This window comes from Malus sylvestris, chromosome 15, assembly GCF_916048215.2.
Source record: "Malus sylvestris chromosome 15, drMalSylv7.2, whole genome shotgun sequence".
In the NCBI taxonomy this organism is placed as follows: Eukaryota; Viridiplantae; Streptophyta; class Magnoliopsida; order Rosales; family Rosaceae; genus Malus; species Malus sylvestris.
The window spans coordinates 2,275,036-2,296,925 of NC_062274.1; the positions used below are offsets into that span (position 1 = coordinate 2,275,036).

General features: G+C 38.6%; 3 protein-coding genes across 3 annotated transcripts; all 3 read left to right on the forward strand.

The window, feature by feature from the left end:
- The first annotated feature begins 10,711 nt into the window (after positions 1–10,711).
- On the forward strand, positions 10,712–13,510 carry LOC126604583 (probable thylakoidal processing peptidase 2, chloroplastic). Its single transcript, XM_050271872.1, has 6 exons — positions 10,712–11,749; positions 12,026–12,094; positions 12,214–12,282; positions 12,401–12,487; positions 12,600–12,667; positions 12,791–13,510. Exons 1-6 carry the CDS (start codon positions 11,048–11,050, stop codon positions 12,909–12,911), a joined length of 1,116 nt encoding a protein of 371 aa, XP_050127829.1. The 5' UTR covers positions 10,712–11,047; the 3' UTR covers positions 12,912–13,510.
- Positions 13,511–14,139: 629 nt separating this feature from the next.
- Positions 14,140–16,150, forward strand: LOC126603371 (uncharacterized). Its single transcript, XM_050270196.1, has 3 exons — positions 14,140–14,398; positions 14,510–14,821; positions 15,184–16,150. The coding sequence occupies exons 1-3, from the start codon at positions 14,282–14,284 to the stop codon at positions 15,928–15,930; spliced, it is 1,176 nt and encodes a 391-aa protein (XP_050126153.1). The 5' UTR covers positions 14,140–14,281; the 3' UTR covers positions 15,931–16,150.
- A 1,063-nt stretch (positions 16,151–17,213) lies between these two features.
- On the forward strand, positions 17,214–19,692 carry LOC126603372 (serpin-ZX). Its single transcript, XM_050270197.1, has 2 exons — positions 17,214–17,785; positions 18,781–19,692. The coding sequence occupies exons 1-2, from the start codon at positions 17,396–17,398 to the stop codon at positions 19,555–19,557; spliced, it is 1,167 nt and encodes a 388-aa protein (XP_050126154.1). The 5' UTR covers positions 17,214–17,395; the 3' UTR covers positions 19,558–19,692.
- The last annotated feature ends 2,198 nt before the right edge of the window (positions 19,693–21,890 follow it).

Here is a 21,890-nt window from a genome sequence, read left to right on the forward strand (position 1 = left end):
AATTCTAGACAATTAACGATTAGACATCAAAACTCCCAATATACATATGCTAATTGGTAGGTGTCGACTAAGATGGGAGACTACACCGGATAATATTTTGGATAGACCAACGATATAATCATTCACATGCTACCAGAGTTTAAAATTTCTTCGGTCAATATTTTCATGGAATTATTCAAAAAATTAGAAAAATATATGAAATGGGTGGAATTGATATATACTGGTGATATTTCTGACATTTGTTAAATATTAAAGAAACTCTTATATTTCCTCCAAACCAATGTTTGATAATCCCTAAAGTTTCATTTTAAATTTCCATCATTTTCTTTCTCGCTTCTTTTTCTTCTATTTTTTTTTCTGCTTTATGAGCTCTTGTCTCATTTTTGGACATTCTCCACACTCAATGGTAGTTCATCGCCAAACCCGCATTCCCTTGCCATCGCACTCCTCTTTCCTTCCTTCCCCTTGCTCCCCCTCATTTTTCCAACCTTTAATTATAAATTCGGTCTCAAGGTGTTGGGCTATGTCTTAACACTAGAGCCAACCCATACAACTAGCTACTTAGTCACGCCCCGATCCCGACATACGTTAAGAATCGACACTTGACGTCACAAAATATTCAAATATCTAACATATCCCACCTCCGGAATATGTACCCAACACAACTCAAGATTCGAATTGCATAGTAGTTTTTCGTATACTTTATGGCTTCATTTAACCTCTTGTTAGACTACCTATGTATTATAACCAGGGATCAAGCCATTCATAGTTCACCGTTTCACTACACTTGAACATTCATCCCATAAATCACTATGTCTCAACAATATACCACAATGCATATCATGCAATATCTCAATGAACAAACGACGAAGCGCAATCATATTCTCTAGCCATATTGATCAACAAGTCTAATCATAATGCCATCAATCACAACCAACATCATTCCATAACCACATCATCAATAACACATACAATACACCGAAATGCATGGCTAGAGCGACACAGTTCGACTGAAGTCTACATCTCTGAAGGTGTCTCAAATGAATTAATAAGTCAAATGATGCGATTTCGGTCCAATCAACGAAATCCATCAACATCGGGTTCTGGACCACTCAATGTAACCAAAACACCAAATGGGATTTCAGATCACTCAACGGAATCCAAACTAGGATATGATTCCGGACCACTCAACGGAATCACGGAATAGAAGGGATTCCAGACCTTTCAACGGAATCCGAGTGGATACGATTCCGGACCACTCAATGGAATCGCAGAGTGTAAGGGCAAGTTGTACCCAGATTTCTACGAGAATGTTATCGTCGATGCAGATGAATTAGAAGTAGTTACCTGGGACTGGAGGGAGTTTGACATATGATCCCTTCTTGTCTGTAAAGATGGATCCTTTGATGAAATATTGGAAGAAGAGTAAAGAAAAAGTACCCACCACAACAATGGTGGCAAAGGACATTTTTAATGCTTGAAAATCATGAAGAATGTGTTATAATGCACTACCCATGGTTAATGAATAATGTTACACTTACATTTTGTATATTACATTTATATTACTTATATCATGTGGTCTCTAAAAATAGGTGTGTTGCAAATCAATATAAATTGTTATTGTTATAAATATTTAATTAGACTTGTGGGACTCAATTCTGTGTCACATCAGTATATAATATAACTTTTGGCAGCATTTTGACGAAAGCATTACATTGATCTGCGACATCGAAATGATGTGTCATCAATAGAAAATAAGCACATTAATCAACACTTAAGTAAATTTAATCATCAACATCCTCATCATTTGATTTAAAAAATTTAGTTTAAAATTTTAATCTCCCTAACTTCACTCTACCATGACATATTTTTTTTAGGGTTGAAATCTTTTCTAGAGAAAAGCAGATGCACAACCATTCCACTGTTTTGACTTTCGAGTTCGACCTTCCCCGAGTTTAACTAATATTTCTTATGAGTCATTGGAAGGATTCTCCGTGTCAATGCTCCTCATTGGATGATGAAAGTATCAACCAAATAATTAAGTACAACTAGTGATCTGACAAATATTTTTTTTCAGCGTGAACAAACAACCCTATGTACTAGTCGAGCGTTCTACAATTTAAATTTAATCCATCAAACTCATGAACACGACCTTTTAGCTAAAATATACTTTACATCTAGTCATTAATCTTTTTATTTTATTTTTATTGCAACGATAGATATTTCATTAAGGGGTGGATGCCAGAAGCCATCAAACCCGGTGAACAAGTCTTACAGAGAAAACTAGACCATAGCCAAGCCAAACAGCAGATTACAAAAAAAGTACCCAGCACAACTCAAGATTCGAATTGCATAGTAATTTTTCGTATACTTTATGACTTCATTTAACCTCCTGTTAGACTGTCTACGTATCCTAACCAGGGATAAAGCCATTCGTAGTTCACCGTTTGACTACACTTGAACATTCATCCCATAAATCGTTATGTCTCAACAATATACCACAATGCATATCATGCAATATCTCAATGAACAAACAACGAAGCACAATCATATTCTCTAGCCATATTGATCAAATCATAGTGTCATCAATCACAACCAACATCATTCCATAACCACATCATCAATAACACATACAATACACCGAAATGCAGGGCTAGAACAACACAGGAAGAATGATGCGATTTCGGTCCACTCAAAGAAATCCATCAACATCGGTTCCAGATCACTCAATGGAACCAAAACACCAAATGGGATTCCAGACCACTCAACGGAATCCAAACCAGGATACGATTCCGGACCACTCAACTAAATCACGGAATATAAGGAATTCCGGACCTTTCAACTGAATCACGGAATATAAAGGATTCCGAACCTCTCAACGGAATCCGAGTGGATACGATTCCGGACCACTCAACGGAATCGTAGAGTACAATGCATATCGAACCACTAAATAAAATCTAAGCTGGATACAATTCCGAACCACTCAACGGAATCACGGATCACGAGGGTTTCCATACCACTCAACGGAATCCAGACGGAGTAGGGAACCAGACCACTAAATGGAACCCCAGCGTATACCCAGTTCCGAATCACTCAACAGAACCGAGCGGAGGGCCAAGGAATATAGCAATGCTCGAAGAACAAGACATGAAACAAGTACTCAAAATACAAAAGCTCAACGGAACAAGAAATGGAACAAAGCACAAGTTACACAATTAGAATGGCTCAACAAAACAAGAAATGAAACTATGATACGATATGTGAAATAAGTCTCGAAGCAACAAACCTCATGGCAATGGGTTAACGGTCAACTCCTAGCCTTCACATTTCATCACATCATACCAATTATGCAAATCGACCACATTTCAAATGTGCACATCAAATCACATATCACAATCATCATTAGTAGACAAGCCAAATCATGTTTAATAAACATAGGTCTATGGCTAAATATATAAAAATCACATTTAAATAGAAATCACATTTATATAACCATTTCATACTCACAAACGATATTAATGTAAGAAATCAAGCTAATAACCATATCATATATATTTGAGTCACTCTCTAACCAATGTAGACCCACTCCGGGATTTCACACACTTAGTATCCCATAGTGCTAATTTTAATATTTAGAACATTTTGAGACGTGTTGACCAAAAGCCAACCATCGGTCAACGGTAGTGTCCACAACCCTACGAAATTTGATATGGAAGATCCGCCCATAGGATTTCAAATCCATAACCTCCTGAGATCCACTTATGCTCATAGATCAACATACTAAAATCTCATCGCGATCTGACGGTTGGATATCCTCTAATTCCAAGTTCAAGTGGCGGCTAACGTTTGATTTTACAAACTTAGAAATTCAATTCGGGAAGATCCGTGCATCAAATTCCCTATCCGTCAGTTCTTAATATCCTCAAATATTACGTTTAAAGTTTGGTATTGATCCAACGGTCGGATCATCAATTCAAATAATAATAAAGTGATGTACCATAATGAAACTAGGCTTACAATAATCAAATCACATCATACGGATATCAACTATGAGATCTAGATATCAATTTAGCGTAAAATAGCATCGACAGCCCACTGGCCACGTGCCACCGCCCCAACTAGTCAGAAAATTCAACTATTTTAAAAAATTACCAAATTTTACAGAAATGTAGATCTCGATGAACGGAGCAAGTTTCATACATTTGACTAGGGCCAATTTGGCCGTGAAAAGCCTTAAATAGCACGAACCCGCCAGAACCCTAGATTTAGGTGTGCTTTGATTCGACCTCTATACTCGCTCCAACACCTTCACCACTGATTGAGCTTTGTTCCTGAGGTTGAGGGAAGCCTATTGGTGGTGGTGATCAAGAGAAAACATTTCAGAAGTGGTGGATTGAAGCCATGGTGCCTGTCGCACCCTACGGTTTGGGTTTCATGAAATCAAAGCCAAAAATCTTCAATTTTAGGGTGTAATAGGTAGAGGGGACAATGAGGAATGTTTTCCCGATGGTTAGGTGACGTGGTTTGCTGGAAAAACTGACGAAAACCACCGGAGAATTCAAGTGGAACAGGGTTGGGTCGGAAAAAAATGACCGGGCCGATGATCCCATGTCTCTCCTCTCCCTTATTTCCCCCCATTTCTTCTCTTTCTAATTGGTCCCTCTCTTTCTTCCTCCCTCTGATTCGTCCACGCCCTCATTTTCTATCCTTTTCTTTTCATCATAGCCATACACGTGGCACATCCATTGCTCTAGAAAATCTGGAGCCTTCTAGATGGAGGTTAAAATTACAAAAATATCCTTGACTTTAAACATTAATACTCTTTCGTTAAAACTCTATTTCACGAACGGTTTGCGCCTATGTGTTCATGAGATCGTGCTCTATTCGAAAATATAAATTACGACATCGAAAGCTCTCCAAATTTTAAATAATTAATTTCCACACTTCAAACTTCGTAACTAGTTTAATTAAAGTCTAAATTCAAATAAATTGATATAAATTCTTGAAAAATAATGCAAATACGTAGATCGTAAATGTGAAATCTTGGAATGATATTTCACACTGTCGATCTAGCTTGTCGGGAAAATTGGGTGAAGTGTGAAACAATTCACGTCGGAACAAGGGTGTTTTGCACACCCTCTTTGCCCTCCTTCTCCTCCTGTTACGGTTTGTGTCATTTCTTGCGGTGTTGTGGCGATTTTGGTTCTTAGAGGATGGATTCTGCACAACCTTCTTAGATCTAGCTTTTGGTTAGGGTGCCTTCTTCAGTTTGGGCCTATGTATTCCTTCGTGGCGACTGTTGCTGTGGTGGCAGCGATGGTGGCTGCCGTTGTGCTAATGGAGATTAGGGTTTTGATGTTGTTTTTTCTTACTTTGCCTACGGGCCTAAGTGTATGTGGGCCTCCTGTTATGTATTGAGTTGTTGCTCTCTCTTTGCTTGGGCTTGTTTTTATTTTATGTCCTGCTTTTCTTATGTAGGGTTTTATGTTTTTGTGTTTTGGTTGGGTTTAGGCCTATCTTGCACATATTGTAATCTCTCTTTCATGAATGAAGCTTTATTTTTGACCAAAAAAAAAATCGTTGCAACAAAAAGCAAAAATGAAATGATGATGGTGAGGAGTTTTCCATACTAATTTATGGGCTTCAAGTTTCAAGTGCACTAGCATGAAAAGAGTTTGTGAGAGTTGAACACACATGTATCTACATATTCTTCGTCTCCGTCTCCCAGCCACCAATCGACCAACGACGACGCACCCTATTACTATAGGCTCCCGAAACAGCATATCAAATTGATCCCAAACATTCCACAAACCTTGGGGGCCCAATAAGAATTTTAATGAGGCTCCTGTAATTCGAATGAAAGCCCAAAAACTTTCTAATTGGGCCTTAATTTTTAATTTTCACAGAGTATATACTTTACATCGAACCGTTAATCTCATCGAATATTAACAATAAGACATCAAACTCCCGATATGCATATATATATAGCAATGGGAAGGTGTTGACTAAGATGGGAGACTACATTGCATAGTTGTGTGAGTGTGTTTTTTTTTTTTTTTTTTTTTTTTTTTTGAAAAAGGCAACCAGTTGGTTGATTTGCCACATCAATCTACATTTATGAGATCGAGAAGACTCACAAAGACATTTTAGTTTTTTCTAACCACTATTGTGTGGTTCACAAGTATCATGAATCGAATCCAGAACATGCCATATAGAATACGAACTTGAAAGTCGTATCTAATTATTGAACTGTACCCATGGTGGTTTGGATAGTTTTTGGATAGACCAACCATATAATTAAACTAAAAACTGAAATAATTGGTGGTTGATGCTTCTGCAGCCTCAAAAATGGAGGCTGGAGTTGTCATTCATCTTTTCAATCATTGACTCATTAAAAGCAAATTCCTTTCCCTATTTGTCGCGTGCTCAAACGACCACATGTCATGTCCTTTCCCCTGTCTTCTGGAATTTTACTGATCCCTTCTCTTTTTCCCTTAAATAGTGCGAGTTACACAATGAAAAATTAATTTATGTTTCACTATAACACACAGCCACGTGGCTGTATAGTGTTGGGTATTAATTTCCGATTATGATACTATTTAGTGAAGAGAAATGCTAATGTGCCTTGCTAAAAGTAAATTCTCGATCATCTTATGTTTTATCATAAAATTTTACAATATTAGCATTAAAATTATCGTTAAATTATATGATGATAGATAATTCATGAAAAATTCAATTTTTAAGAGGATCTCCGTAATATTCATATTTATTGAATAACGAGAGAAACTTATCTATAATTAAAGATATACTTCTTGTAATATATAAGAATTTTCCAATGCATCAACCCGTTTATTCATGCACTACAAATTACGATTTCATATCAAATTCACCATAACTACATATATTGAAATTTATGTGAAATTTCTTGAAATTAAGTTGAAATCGAGTTTGGTTGGACAAGTTGATCATCGACGGATTCATTGTTTCACATTGGGTTAACCTAATCAGGCTAATCAAGCTGATGTTGCTGACATAAGCGCTTCCGTCATCGCCTGCTTCGATTACAACCGCACTCAGTCAGCGTGAATGAGTCAACTTCCAAATTGTCAAAACACCCCTTTTATTTTCCCAGTTTTTCTACTTTTACCCCATTTTGTCTTTTTGTTTATGCATTATAGTTTGAAAGACATTAATCCAACTCAGATTATATGGCATTAAAGTCCCATAATACCCTTAACGGTGTCAATTATGCATAAAACATGGTAGGGCTATCATCGTCTTCTACCACATTAATTTTTTATTTTTCAGGAAGGTTGCACGAACGTGTTCATAGAGAAAGGCCATTCACAGTCAAAGTCAACAAAAAAATGGAAAGCAACTTGGGAGAGCCCCCTCTCCTCCAGAATTGTCGAAAGACCAAATCATCCTCAGAATTATGTGGATTTTATTTTCAGTCGCAACTTATCTATTATCTTTCCAATTGAATATTTAGATTAAATTATAGTTTTGACTTGTAAAGTAAGAAATTTTAGATTTGATTCTTGCTAAAGGTTGCACGATCGTGTTCATAGAGAAAAGTCATTCACAGTCAAAGTCAACAAAAAAAAATAGAAAGCTACTTGGGAGAGCCCCCTCTCCTCCAGAATTGTCGAAAGACCAGATCATCCTTGGAATTATGTGGATTTTATTTTCAGTCGCAGCTTATCTATTATCTTTCCGATTGAATATTTAGATTAAATTATAGTTTTGACTTGTAAAGTAAGAAGTTTTAGATTTGATTCTTATTAAAGGTAAATTTAAACCCTATTATTGCTAGTTCATTGTGAGACTGAACTCATCATCTATCCCTAGTGTAGATAATATTGTTTGTTAAAAAAATTAACACAATAGAAAATTAAAATGAACTTTTTATAGCATAAGCGATTAAAAGTATTTACTCATGTCATGCAAATCCTAAATTTGATCCTCTCTCTTTAGTATACGTGAATTAAAGCAATATATAATATATTTAAAAAATTAAAAAAAGAATGCCGCCAGCAAAATTCGAGCTCACACAAAAGTATAAAACTATCAAACATGCTTGATGAATCCAAAAAATAAATTTATAAAGTGTTGAAAATTAAAAAGGTAAAATAAGATAAGAAGATAATGATTTACTCAAATATTCGAAAAAATAGAGATTAACCACATTGACACACCCTGACCTGGAAAGGTCGAAGCATGCTGGCCATCACCGTTATGTGACGTAATCATAAGGGTAAGTGATGCAAAAAGTGAATAAAATTAAAACTAATTAGAACTAAACAGTGAAAGAGTACGCAATTCGTGGGTTGAACCCACTACAATTATTCAGAGCGTAATAGACAGTGAGACTACGAAAGAGTAGTCAAAGCAACCAAAGTACACTTATTACATAATAGTGATAAGTTCGTACGTCTAAACAGAAGGAAATGTCAGAACTGCCGTGATTCCTTTAGTGCCACAGAGAGTACAACTATCTAGGTCTTGAATGGGCGAAAAACAAAGTTAAGGGGGTCAGCAAAACAATGCTTATAAGAAAACCTTTATCTTTTAATATATTAACCCCTCGCTGTAAAACAAGTATAGTTTCCTCAAAACATACTATGTAAGTATGAAATCCAATATATCAACCATATAACCATAAATATGCCAAGTAAATGATGTATCATATGCCACAATAACAATCATGTGATAATCAATATAACTAAGTGCTCATCCATATAAGCTAACACATAAGTTCAAACAGATGGTTTATGACACGAATAAGACTGGTGTAATCAATATGCTATAATACTACGATCACGTGAAGACTGGTGCAAAAGCACATCACATACAGGTCGGACGCCTAATGCAATCTACCCGACAAGACTGGCACCTAAACTTGGATCCAAGGTGAGCGAACGGTGCGATGTGAACATACACGTGAAGGACTAGCCTTGGCCCTGGGGCGAGTACTAACACCGGGTGCAGTAAGATGAGCATGTACACAAGTATGTATGAATGCCATGAAAGTAATATCGCAACCATATAGCAACATTTATCACAATAATGATACCAGGCAATATAGGCGTAAAAGTGAAGTAAATACGCATTTATGGAAACTATAAATATATATAGGTATAAAACAACTGGCCACTCACAAGTACGCCGCTGGGTCATAGCCCCCGAGTCTAGCTTGGCCTAAAAAATCCTTGGAATAAGTTTCCCCTATATGTGAAATAACTAAATAACATTAATTAAAGTATATAACGGAAACCTAAATAAAACCCTCATAGTTTGCTCAAACCTAGGGTTTAAATATATAAAATTAATCTACTCGACGACACGAACACACACGTGTCAACCACATGCCTGCCGAAGGCCGGATGTGCCCCCACGCGTCGCCCAAAGTGGCTGCCCACACGCGCCTACTCGCTCCCGCGAGTACACTGTACTCGCCTTTTTTCGCGAAAATCTGCAGTTTTGCAGTTTTTTGGGCCAACTTCCAGAGCCCATAACGAGCTCGATTATCAACCAAATTCACTTCTACAAAAGCCAAATTAAAGCTAGGAATGTGATATACTGATCCCAATTTACAGAAAGTTCAAATATGATATGAGTTAATCATAAATTTGGCCTGAAAGTGGCCAAACGACCACGGTTACAAATTTTCCAGAAACTAAAATTTTCTTTCTAACTTCTAGAGTTGATTTCTAACTCGTTACTTAACCAAACTCAGTGATTCAAAGGCCATTTTGAAGTTAGGAATGTAGAGAATAAGTTTGTACATAGAAGAAGTCCAGTTGTGGTCGAGGTTGACAAAAAAAATGGTTTGAAAGTGACCAAATGGCCACGGGTCTTGAATGAAAAATTTCGGGTTCTCATTCTTCTCAAGTTTATGGGTAAAACCACACGTTATAACACACAAACAAAGGATCAATAATAACCCATAGAAGTAAAATGAAGGTTCTAAGGGTTTCTCAAGGCTTACCTAAGCCATGCATGGCCTGAAAATCGATATGTTGAACTTGCCGAGTCCACCTTCCGAGTTGGTGAGTCAAAACTCGTCTACATTAGATTTTAAGGACATGGTTGTGATCGTGGGATTGAGATGATCACAATGGTGTAGTTGGTTTGTCACGTTATTGAGTTTTGGTGTGTTTTATGGTTGTTGCAGAGAGGAGGAAGAAGAAGAATAAATGTGGCGTGGGAGAAGGAGAAGAGAGAGATGCTTGCTTTTCTGATAGGGGGACAGAAAATAAAGAAGATATGAGATAGGTGACAATGAATAATGAAGGGGGAAGTGCACGTGATAGGTTTAAAAGGAATCAAAGGATACATTTTTAGATTTTATACAGTAAAAGGAAATCGAAATATATCTGAAGTAGATATTTTTACACTTTAAAATCTACGTCTACTCGTACTAGCGTATACAATTTAAATGCGATATCGATAAATAAACTTGAGAAAAAACTACATAGAAAAATTAGGGACGGGTCGTCACAACATCCTTCCTTTGTAGTAGATTATTTTACCAATTTAAATTTTCACATTTTGTTTAAATCATTATTATCTAATAATCCGGTGCCGTATAAAGATGTGTCACGATTCACAAAAAGGAGACGACAAAGGCACAATCGTAAATAAGGAAAGAAGCGAAGGCCATTTTCGTCTACTAATCCAGCCGCCGTTCTAATAAAACCTATCATTTGTCTCAATTGCAGCCCACTCTGCGATTTTCTGGCGATTCCAAATCCACCTGCTCGTGACTCGTGAGTCGTGACTCGCGAGCTTCACTCGCTCCCTCTCTCACTCTCTCTCTCAGGCAAACCACCTCCGAGCTTCCCCCACAAACCCTAATTTTCCCAATCCCCAAATCCCTCCGATTCTGTAACCCCACCTTTCAATTCAACCTTCCCGCCGCCGATTCACCGTCGTCAACCTCCGCAATGGCATTTATCGCTTGCTAGGGTTTCCTAGATCGATCCGGTCACTCTCCGAAAGCGCACTGCATCCCTACCTCACCAACCTAATCAAATTCGTACTTATGGCTATCCGCGTAACCCTCAGCTTCTCCGGCTATGTGGCCCAAAACCTAGCATCCTCGGCAAGCCTCCGCGCGGGGAACTGCCGAGGATTTCAGGAATGCTGGGTTCGGTCTCGGGTATTCGGATCCAACCAGAAGCCCGATCTCGACCCCGCCGTCCCCGTCCGCAATTACCAGACCCAATTTTCCCGCTCGAAGCATTCGACGGCTGCCGTTAAGCCCTTGCCGTCATTGTACACCGCTCTCGCCGAGGAAATTCTGGGCGAGAGCTGCAAGAGCCCGATCGTGCTGGGCTTGATCTCGCTTCTGAAGTCAACGGCTATCGCCACCGGCGTCTCTTCGGCTCCGGCCTCTTTGGGGATTTCGCCGTTTAAATCCGGTTCGGTCATGCCCTTTTTACAAGTCTCAAAGTGGTTGCCCGGCAACGAGTCCGTCCCGGTGTCGATAATGAAGGAAGTGGATAAAGGTGGAACGTTGTGTGTCGATGACGTTGCAGAAGCCTCGCAGCTCTCCAAGAAAGACATGGGCAGGACCGGGTTTTTGTCGCGGTTGTTGAATTATTGCTCGGAGGACGCTAAGGCTGTGTTCACTGCTGTTACAGTCAGTGTATTGTTTAAGTCTTTCTTGGCTGAGCCCCGATCAATTCCCTCCACTTCAATGTACCCTACTCTCGATGTTGGCGATCGCGTTTTGGCGGAGAAGGTAAGCCATTGTTAGAATTTTTGCCTTTTTTAATTAGTCCAATGTTGGCAATTTGATTGATTGATATTTATTTTAGTATTGGTTAGTACAAGTAAGAACTGTGAATTTGAATTGGGATATGGAAATTTAGGCTTGCAAGCATTACTTGGTGAATTGAAATGTGGATAATTTTCTTGTGTTGGTGTCTGAAATCGATTTCGCCTAGTGTCCATCATGCATTATATTCTCAAGCAGAAGATAGTTCAGCTGATATCTTTTCTTCTTTTGATGAATCAGGTTTCATATTTCTTTAAAAAGCCTGAGGTTTCAGATATAGTAATTTTCAAGGCACCTCCGATCTTACAGGTAATGTGTATAACTACGTTTTGTAAGAATTTTCGATTGCACCCTCAGTTACATTTTGTAATAAATTTTTGCAAGCGGTGCTGACATTTTCTTCTTCTGTTTTGTTGTGTGCTGTGTAGGAAATCGGTTATAACACAACCGATGTATTCATCAAAAGAATTGTAGCTAAGGCTGGAGATTGTGTTGAGGTATTAATCTTCGCAGTTCAAGGTTATAAGTTTATAGCTCAGGCAGTGTGTTCAAAGAATGGAAAATTTATATGCCATGACTTTTGACATGTTATTTGCTTGGATTTCTATTGCACAGGTCCGCGATGGGAAATTGCTGATCAATGGTCTTGTTCAGAATGAAAATTACATATTGGAGCCGCTCGCTTATGAAATGGATCCAGTGGTAGGTGTCCTCTTCTGGCATCTCATTCATTTCCTTTCCTTCAGTTGATTTGCATATAGAGAGACATTGACGATTGCTTACAAGATTGTTACCTGCTTGCTTGATGTTGCAGCTTATTCCAGAAGGCTATGTCTTCGTAATGGGAGATAATCGCAACAACAGCTTTGACTCTCATAATTGGTAAGTCCTTAGTATTGCACATGAAGATCATTATCCTTCAAACTGAATTGTTATATCCTTGTAACCAAAAAAATAATTAGCACTTCCCTGAGATGTTGATGTTTGTTTACTTCTTGTTTTCAGGGGCCCACTTCCTGTCAAAAACATTCTTGGCAGATCAGTATTTCGCTATTGGCCTCCCTCCAAGGTGTCCAACACCATGCTTGAACCACAAGGACCAAGTAACGCCGTTGCGATTTCTTGACCAGTTGCCCTGTGTTTGCAGGAAGGAGTACCTCAGAATACATTCTTATTCTCTTTATCAAGATAGTGAATTTATTTTCACCACCCTTTTGGCTCGTTTTCGAGCACTTTGAACATGCTTCGGATGGATTAACTTATCCATCGGTCTGTGAATCTTGTATGAAATTTAATCTTACTCTAAACAAGAGTGGCGAAGAAAAGAAAGAAAGGTGGAGCTAAAGTTTCCATTTTGTATGATTCATCAAATTATTTTGTTCTTGTATGTTGTGGGAGGTTCAGCTGCCATGCATGAGGTTTCAGCACCTGTGAGGAACCAAACATCCGAAGGAAGGAGAGCATTTATCTGGAAATACAGCACCTCTCGAGTCGGATGCAGGTCTGATCGCCTTAGATGGTTAACGGATGTTCGCCGCAGATGGTTCTTTGCGATAATGCTGAAAGTTACCTGTTGCCTGTAGGCTTTGCTTGCTTCCTTTGAAGCGCATCTCTGTAAAATGACGTCTCTGGAGTTTTTCTTTTCCATTTTATAAGACGCATTCTTGTTCTGGGTAAATCGTTTTTCGTTAGTAATTCAAATCAAACAATGCTCGTGATTTTGTAGATCGGATTTTACTTCTTCTTGTGCTAATGCCTGAATGGACCAATTTCACTTCAATTCAGCCCAACCTAACTTCATCTTCGAGTAAAGTTTCTAGTAAAAGATATGTAAATCAAGTTCTTTTACTAACTTAAGTGATAAAGTGCGTTTACTTCAGCTTATAATTCAATATTAAGTCTTTTTAACCCTTTTTGTTTGAGCATTGAAAAAAATTCTAATCTAGTTATGGAATTGTTGTCGATATTTCATTGATAAAAAGACATCAACATGTTTACTTATGAAGAATGAACAGTTTGATACATAATGGATAAGTTATGAAATAAAAATTGTTTGATAATCATTTCGCTTATGGAGTCAAAATTTTTATTGAACATGCACAAAAGTTAGAAGACTAATCAAGTTCAAATCTCATCCCTACTCAATAAAAATAAATAAAAGATAATACTATCCACACACTTATTTTCATTTTTGGAACACCCTTGTTAATTCATCGTCATTGATTTTTTTTTTCAATTCATTTAATTTAATGACTGAAAATTAATAAGAGTGTAACAAGTAAAAATATGTTCATGGATAGCACTATCCAAAATAAAACTAATAATAGCAACCAAAAGAAAAAAGAAAGTGGCAGATAATTAAATGGAAGCGTCTGATCATCATTGTAACCCAAAACGCAAACATGGCGGTGGTGGGGGGTCAGCTGATGAGAGAGCGGCACGCGATCCCTTCGGCTTAAGTCAGTCATTGACGAATCAAAACATACACAAAAGACGATGAGGACCGGCGGCGCCACCGTCTCCCTCCTCCTCCTCCTCTACCTTCAGTTTCCACTTCAATTCATTCTCGCTTTCAATTCTTCCTTTCTCAACGACGATACCCAGATCCTGCAGGTACTCTGTCTCTCTCTCCCTCCATCTCTCTCTCCCCTCGATCTCGTCTCTCTCTCTCTCTCTGTGACTATTAATTTCTACTTTTCTTTTCCATTTTGGTGAAATTTGAAGGACGTTTTGAAGCAAATCTCGGCCAAGCACAAGTGGGATTTGCAGGACGTCAGGGTCTCGAGGCTGGATGTGGACAGGGTCCGATTCGGGAGCGCCCAGCGGTACGAGTTTCGGGTTGGATTCGGGAAGATCCACGTTGCCGTCTTGTTCTCGGACGACGTTGCCTCCTGGAAGAAGTTCAGGAAACCCAGAACCCATTTGGGCTCTCTCGTTCAGGACCTCAGCTCCATGGCGGTTGTCGACACCTTCGAAGTGGAGGGTCCGTTTGAGTTGCGGGTCGGCGGCGCTCACGAGCTCTCGCTTTCATTGCAGGTATGCTCAAATTACAGAATTCAACGCTTAATTGAACTTGAATTTCAGAATTCTGTTAATTGTCTTGATTGGTTCTCATCAGTTTACAAACGATTCCATAAAAAATAGAACTTTTTTCAGTAAATTGTCACCAAACCGGCACTAAACGAACACGGAAAAACTTGTCTATTCGGGCTGTTTATTGAACCATGTATTGAGAATTCGTAGAAAGTTCCATTTGTGCATATTTCCCAAGTGTTTCAGAAGTGTTTTTGATTAGTGCTCACTTGTTGCTCGTTTGGAGTTTTCGGACAATTTCATGCACAAATAGCTCGAGCAATTTAGGCAGTGTTGAACACATTATTTGCGTTTATATATTGTAGATGAACGCTACATATAGTGGGTTGAAAAGGATTCTTGTTGGTGAAGGCATAACTGTGGAGGTAAGCAGAGCGATCGAAGTCTCTGTGTTTCATGCGTCTGATCTTGGTTTATCAGCGAATGGCAGTGGTGCTGTTAAGAAGGAGAGAAGTGAGTTTTGGCCCATTGGGCATTCATACTGTGCACCATTAGTTCCAATTCGTGTTTTAGGGCCAGCAACGTTGGTTGCATACAAGACTCGAAATCATGATGCCCACATTGATACTAATTTTATATCCAAGGAGATAGTTGAATTGTTGCCAGAGAAGTGCTACAGAAGTCAAGCATACAAGAAGCGGCCTTGCCCCATTGGTTCTTTAAGTTTGAGGATCTCTATGCTGGAAAGGATTTGGAAAGGCTTTCTTGGGGATAGAATTCGCCAGAACCGTTCGTTGGGATTTGTTGAAGGAAAAATCAAAGCCTCAACTATTGTCCGCTTCAAGGTTGAGCTGGAAAGGGATTTTCGGAGGATTGGTGCACTCCATGAAAAGGAAAGGTGGAGAACTAGGCCAGCTGTTGAACGGGTTTGGTTTGAAGTTTTGGCGAGAGTTGAGTTAGAGAGGGTTAAGCCTCTCTTTGTTAAAAAGATTAGGCCCTTCGTTGTAGCCGATTCAGTTGCGTGGAGTAGTTTGACGTCAAATATTTCCTTTACCAAGTTCGGATCTGTCCTTGTCCCTCCAGAGGCGTTAACACTGGATGTGAAGTGGTAGAGTAAACTTGTTGTAAAGTATTCTTGTTTGAGAATGTTTTGCAGATTAAGGCGACAACGCGTTGTTTGTGCCCTTGCGCTTCTTCTATATGGTGGATGAAACAGTACATGTCAATTGTTAGGTAACACGCTCGATTGCTCCTGTAAATAAATTGTTAATTAAGAACAAACGTTATACAGATTGATGACTTGATACTAGTATGATCTTATTTTGCTTTCAACTATATAATCTGATAGAGTCAGGATTTTTGGTGGATTGTTGCCTCTCCGATCGCTTGAGTCTCATTTTCATTGCATAATCTTTTTCCTTGATGAGTTTTCGGTTTCGGTTTCAGTGGAGACTGACTCTATGTATGTTTGGATGAGAATGGCTGGTCTAGAATAATATGTAACTATAATAGATAATGATTCCCGCACTCTTGTTTCTGGAGTGCGGAAATCATTTCCCTTATCATATTGCCCTTCATTTTTAAGTTTGATATCATGTGTTATAAAATGCATTGTTTCATAAGATGGGGTCTCTTAATAATGTAGATGATTATTGCTTTTCATTACAATATATACTAATCATCCCCTTAATCCTAGCAAACCCTAATTAGACTTTAACCATTTCAACCTTTCCATTGTAATCACCTTCCTTAATCACTTCCACCTTTTTGTACTTGTACCAAGGTGCACTTCATTTTTAACTGAACTATTTCTTCAACTTGTGTGACTGACCTTTTATAATTAGAAAGAAAAATACACTTGTGAGGACTATAGAATGAGATTTTTGGAGTGCTAATAATAATTCCCTTTAGTTATATACAAACGTTTTCATTCTAAAAGCACTTCAAAACAAGTATTTCAGTAGTTTCGTCTTTCAAATTGAACTCGAGTAAATTTGTAAGCATAGACAACCTCAATGTGCCTGAATTGATCTGTTCTCTGAACATTTTCATGTTCTTCACCGGCTTCTTTGTCATGGATCTCATGCAACTCCTCGTTATTCTCAGGAAATCGAAGTTTTCAGCTTTCTGTGGCAACCACACGAACCTAAACAATCAAGAACAAAATCAATCAACCTCTAATTAAGCATTTACGAACAAAAAGTACCTGCTTCCTAACTCAAACGCTGTCATTTTCTTTAAATATCACCGTTTGACATAAATTTGAGATTAATTACCAGTAGGATACAAAAGAGGGGCCTGATCCAAACCACAAAAGTAACACCAAAATAAGGCCCAATATGGCGAACTTTTTACGCGGCTAAGCCCAATATAGCTTACTTCTTACGAGGTCGTTGCGACCCGCTCGAATCCAACTGCTCCCTCTACTGTCTTCTTCTCCCACTTGGCTTCGCATCGATTCGTTTAAACCTGAAACCGACCACCGACACCGACTTTCCGAAACCTTAGTCCTTACGTCTCGTATATCCCCGAAACGAACATCCGAACAATCTTCTCGCTGCCGGAAGCACGGCAAACATGGATCTGCGAGAAAGCATCATCAACCAAACCGACGTCGCACTGGGGCTGACGAAGAAGCTGCTTCAGACCGAAGGCAAGCAATCCAACCTTGTGTACTCGCCGCTGTCCATCCACGTGGTGCTGAGCCTGATCGCGGCCGGGTCAAAGGGTCCGACCCAGGGCCAGCTCCTCTCGTTCCTCAAGTCAAAGTCCGCCGACCACCTCAACTCCTTCGCCGCCGAGCTCGTATCCGTGATCTTCTCCGATGGGTCCCCCAGCGGCGGCCCCCAGCTGGCGTTTGCGAATGGGGTTTGGGTGGACAAGCCTCTCCCTCTCAAGCCTTCTTTCAAACAGGTGGTGGACACTTCTTACAAGGCCGCTCTGGCCCAAGTCGATTTCCAGACCAATGTAAGCTCCCAAACCCTCTGTCCTGTCGTTTCGATTGTTTTTTCGATGCTGCTCATGATCAAAGTCTTCAATTTTTTCGATTCGATTAGAGATGTTTGTTCCTTTTTAGCTGCGAGTGTTGAACCTTAATTGTATGCCTGCTGATGCTCTCTTATTCTTTCTCCAGTTTGTAGCATTTCAACTAATTATTTCCTTTCAGTAATCATTACTGTTTGTGCTTGTGATTGTGCATACCTTAGCCGTTACGGGATCGTGTCGTAGTTTTGTTGTTCATTGCTGTTTGTGGTGGTAATTGGTTAAGAGAAAAGAGTCAAAAGGCCCTTGAGATCACACAGCTTCTGGTCCATCATGTTCTTATTTTGTTTTTGGCTCATCTTGGATTTATGATTGAGAATTGAGTTTTTTCCGCATTTTCCCTTGAGCTTGTACTCCACTGCCGATTTCTCTTTGAACATTTTGACTAAATTCCGTGTACGGCCTCGCATTTCATGTACCTAAACAAATAACTAATCACGATTGATGACCGGAATGTGACCATTTTGGATTGAAAATTTGGATGGAATGGGGGCAATCACAATGGTAGGGGGAAAATTGGCTATTTTATTAGTTCTACAGAGAAATTGGCCAAAATAAAAGCTTAGGGGAAACTCGTCTGTTGGGTACAGGTTCAGGGGGAAATTGGCTGAATACTCATGCGATTAATTATTGAGGTAAATTATTAAAATTCTGAATAGGGTAAAGTTTTTACGTTTCTCTAATTGGCGGGATTGGCAAGGAACATAATCCTGCTGGTTTAATTCCAGTTTTTGTGTGTGTGTGTGTGAAGCATGATAGAATAAGAATGGTACATTTCCTAGAGTTGCTTTGCCTTTGTTCTGCCTTTTCATGTAGTTGTTATAGCTAATGTTCGTCACTAGGTTTCTAGTACTGAAGTAATGTGTAGGGTTGATATCATTGTTTTTTCTAACTTGTTGTGACGGTTGTTGGTGCTCAAGGCTGCTGAAGTGGCGTTGGGAGTGAATTCATGGGCTGAAAAGAAGACGAGCGGCCTTATCAAGGAGGTACTTCCTCCCGGGTCAGTTGACAGCTCAACCAGGCTCATATTTGCTAATGCATTATACTTCAAAGGAGCTTGGAATGAAAAGTTTGATGCATCGACTACAAAAGAGCATGACTTCCACCTTCTCGATGGGAGCACAGTTAAGGCACCCTTCATGACCAGCAAGAAGAAGCAGTATGTAAGTGCCTATGACGGTTTCTCAGTCTTGGGGCTTCCTTACAAACAAGGCGAAGACAAGCGGCGCTTTTCCATGCACATCTTCCTTCCGGAGGTGAAAGATGGGCTGCCAGCTTTGGTTGATAAACTTGGTTCTGAGTCTGGCTTTTTGGATCGCCATCTTCCCAAAAGCCAAGTTGCAGTGGGCGACTTCAGAATCCCAAAGTTTAAGATCTCATTCGGGTTTGAAGCTTCCAAAGTCCTTAAGGGTCTGGGACTGGTGCTGCCTTTCGGTGGTGAAGGAGGTTTGACAGAGATGGTGGACTCGCCTGAGGGAAAAAACCTATACGTTTCCAGCATATTCCACAAGTCGTTCATCGAAGTGAATGAAGAAGGCACAGAAGCTGCAGCTTCTTCTGCCGGCGTTATACGACTAAGGGGTATTCCCATGACAGTTGACTTTGTGGCTGATCGTCCATTCCTCTTCCTGATCAGGGAAGAAATGACCGGAACAGTTCTGTTCATCGGGCACGTGCTCAACCCTCTTGCCGGCTGAGTGTTATATGATTATATCCCCTGTAAAAGACAACGTGTGTACGTAGAATAATACGAGACTTTAGTATTTCATATGTATGAGCATCGTATAAATGTGCTGTATTTTATTATTACCTAATCACCTGTACTTGCAGCAGTTGTCTTGTTTCTCCCATGCGGCGATTGTTGTTCGTTCTGCCACGGCTTTTATCTATTCGTAGAAAGGTGGTGTTATTTACACTTTTTTCACATTCACGCATAAATTTTTTAATTTTTAATCGTTGGATCAAATGAATTAAAAGAAAATAAAAGCATAGAATTACATGTAGTGTGTAGAGGTGCAAAGTGTTTGTGGATACTGTAGAATACAATAATAATTAAGTCTTATTTTACTAAATAGGGTTTGCTGGATTAATCCTAAAAAGCAATTGCGCTCGGTTTTGTTCCAAATCTTTCGTTAGCTTCAAGTATTTCATATCTTTCTTTAAAATCTCTTTCTATATTTTCGTAATTCTTCCTCTATTCGTTTTCCCTCAAAACTCTATTTTATAATCGCATTTTTTAATGGAGATTGCCGAAAGCCACGATCCATAATGTGAGAATAAAGCTCCCTATATAGCGTTCAAGTGTCCAAACCACTCTCTGCATAATCTTGATTTTGAATACTTGTTTTATGCTACTCATTTGTTTGACTAAAGGAGGTTTAATTCACTTCAATTTTGGTTTAGTGTTAACTACTAGTCCTAAGTTGACAATTACAGTACCTTAGTTTCAGACAACTTCATTTGTGGGCACATGCCTCTAGTCCAAGATTCGTTTAGAATTTTCATAATTTCTATATCAAATCGCTTCTGAATTGTTATTAGTACATTAAAAGTAGTAATTAACTACACATTTTCTTTTTCTATTTTTTTTAGATTTGCATAAAAGACCTTTGAAATTGTCGATAACAACTTCCAAACTCTTTAACATAGCATCGGACGAGTATCCCTAACTGTAGCATGATATGTATATATGCCTTCGATGCTCCTTGCTCGATACAATTTAGTGTATGAACAATAGACTACGTGTTTTTGCGATCACACGCAAAAATCAAGACCATTTGTATAATACTTAAGCCTATCTGCGGTCCCATCACAGAAAGAAGACCTCATACAGTGGATTGTGGACGAGAAATTCTCTACTGACTTTAAATGGAGCCCATATAGCAATAAAAAGGCTTATCCACAATAACGATGTTGCAATCGTAGTCCAACTTTATCATTCACGTAGAAATTTAAAGTTCTTTTTGATATGTTGTTGATTGCAATGCTGAAAATCATTTTCAATCAATAGTTATTGTGTGAGTCATTTTCGCATGATTTGAAATTATTTATTTTGTTTTTCAGCTGTGATTACCAACGTAAGATACTTCACTACTTGAAAACATGGTTATGTTAAAGAGACACGCTGTATAGATTATTTTAAAGCAAAACTCTCGTGAACTCTTTATTATCTTATATTTTTTATATAACTCCGGTATCAATATTAAAAAATATTGTACCAAAAATATAAAATGACAGAAGTTCATAGAAAATTTTATTTTTGAGTGTCTCCCTAACATTTATCTACATAAAAAAAAAAAAAAAAAAAGTAACTGGAGCACCCGCTGACCTCGTTCCAACGTACGGCGTGGGTTTCACGTGGCTGGCGCGAAATTTTAAACCGTTATATATTGTTAGTTATCTCCCTTGTCACGACTCTCATCCCTTGCGATGCCGCAATGTCACATGCACCCATCGTTTGGTTTCTATATTACAATAGTGCCCCCGTGGAAACACAATCTAATGCAATCTAAGATGGTTGCTAAAAAGTGATTTGAAGTGGGAAAAGATTAAAAGGCCGGGTTTGGGTTGCTACCGAAACTGTTTTACCTAACAAACATGTCTAGGAAAATAATTTTAGGTTGGTACTTTGAAAAGGAATTGGATTCCATCCGAATGTATTTTGTAGAGGTACTAGGAATTATCACATCTTAGCCATTTATCATGTATCGTGCGGTAAAAAATTATTTGATTTTTTATTATTTAAAATTAAACATAAATAGTATCTGACGAAAATTGACTACACCATATACCATGAATAGCAAGGATGTGGGATCCCTAAGATCCCCACAAAGTGAATCCTGAGAGGATCATCTTCCCTTTGAAAAGTAACATATTAAAAACATGATAACTTTTGTTCTGCACTTAATTTCTTAATTTTCAAATTTGAAGGATGAGTCATCCTAAACAATGTAAATATTTTTGGATTTTTGTTCTTGACTCATATTAATACTTTAATTTATTTATACTATAGGAATGGAAGAGTCTGAAC

Excerpts from the sequence above, each read along its gene's own strand:
- LOC126604583 (XM_050271872.1), top strand. The coding sequence starts at position 11,048 with ATGGCTATCCGCGTAACCCTCAGCTTCTCCGGCTATGTGGCCCAAAAC. Across the intron at positions 12,488-12,599 it reads CTTATGAAATGGATCCAGTG|CTTATTCCAGAAGGCTATGT; the intron begins GTAGGTGTCCTC and ends TTGATGTTGCAG. Across the intron at positions 12,668-12,790 it reads AGCTTTGACTCTCATAATTG|GGGCCCACTTCCTGTCAAAA; the intron begins GTAAGTCCTTAG and ends TCTTGTTTTCAG.
- LOC126603371 (XM_050270196.1), top strand. The coding sequence starts at position 14,282 with ATGAGGACCGGCGGCGCCACCGTCTCCCTCCTCCTCCTCCTCTACCTT. Across the intron at positions 14,399-14,509 it reads ACGATACCCAGATCCTGCAG|GACGTTTTGAAGCAAATCTC; the intron begins GTACTCTGTCTC and ends TGAAATTTGAAG. Across the intron at positions 14,822-15,183 it reads AGCTCTCGCTTTCATTGCAG|ATGAACGCTACATATAGTGG; the intron begins GTATGCTCAAAT and ends TATATATTGTAG.
- LOC126603372 (XM_050270197.1), top strand. The coding sequence starts at position 17,396 with ATGGATCTGCGAGAAAGCATCATCAACCAAACCGACGTCGCACTGGGG. Across the intron at positions 17,786-18,780 it reads AAGTCGATTTCCAGACCAAT|GCTGCTGAAGTGGCGTTGGG; the intron begins GTAAGCTCCCAA and ends TTGGTGCTCAAG.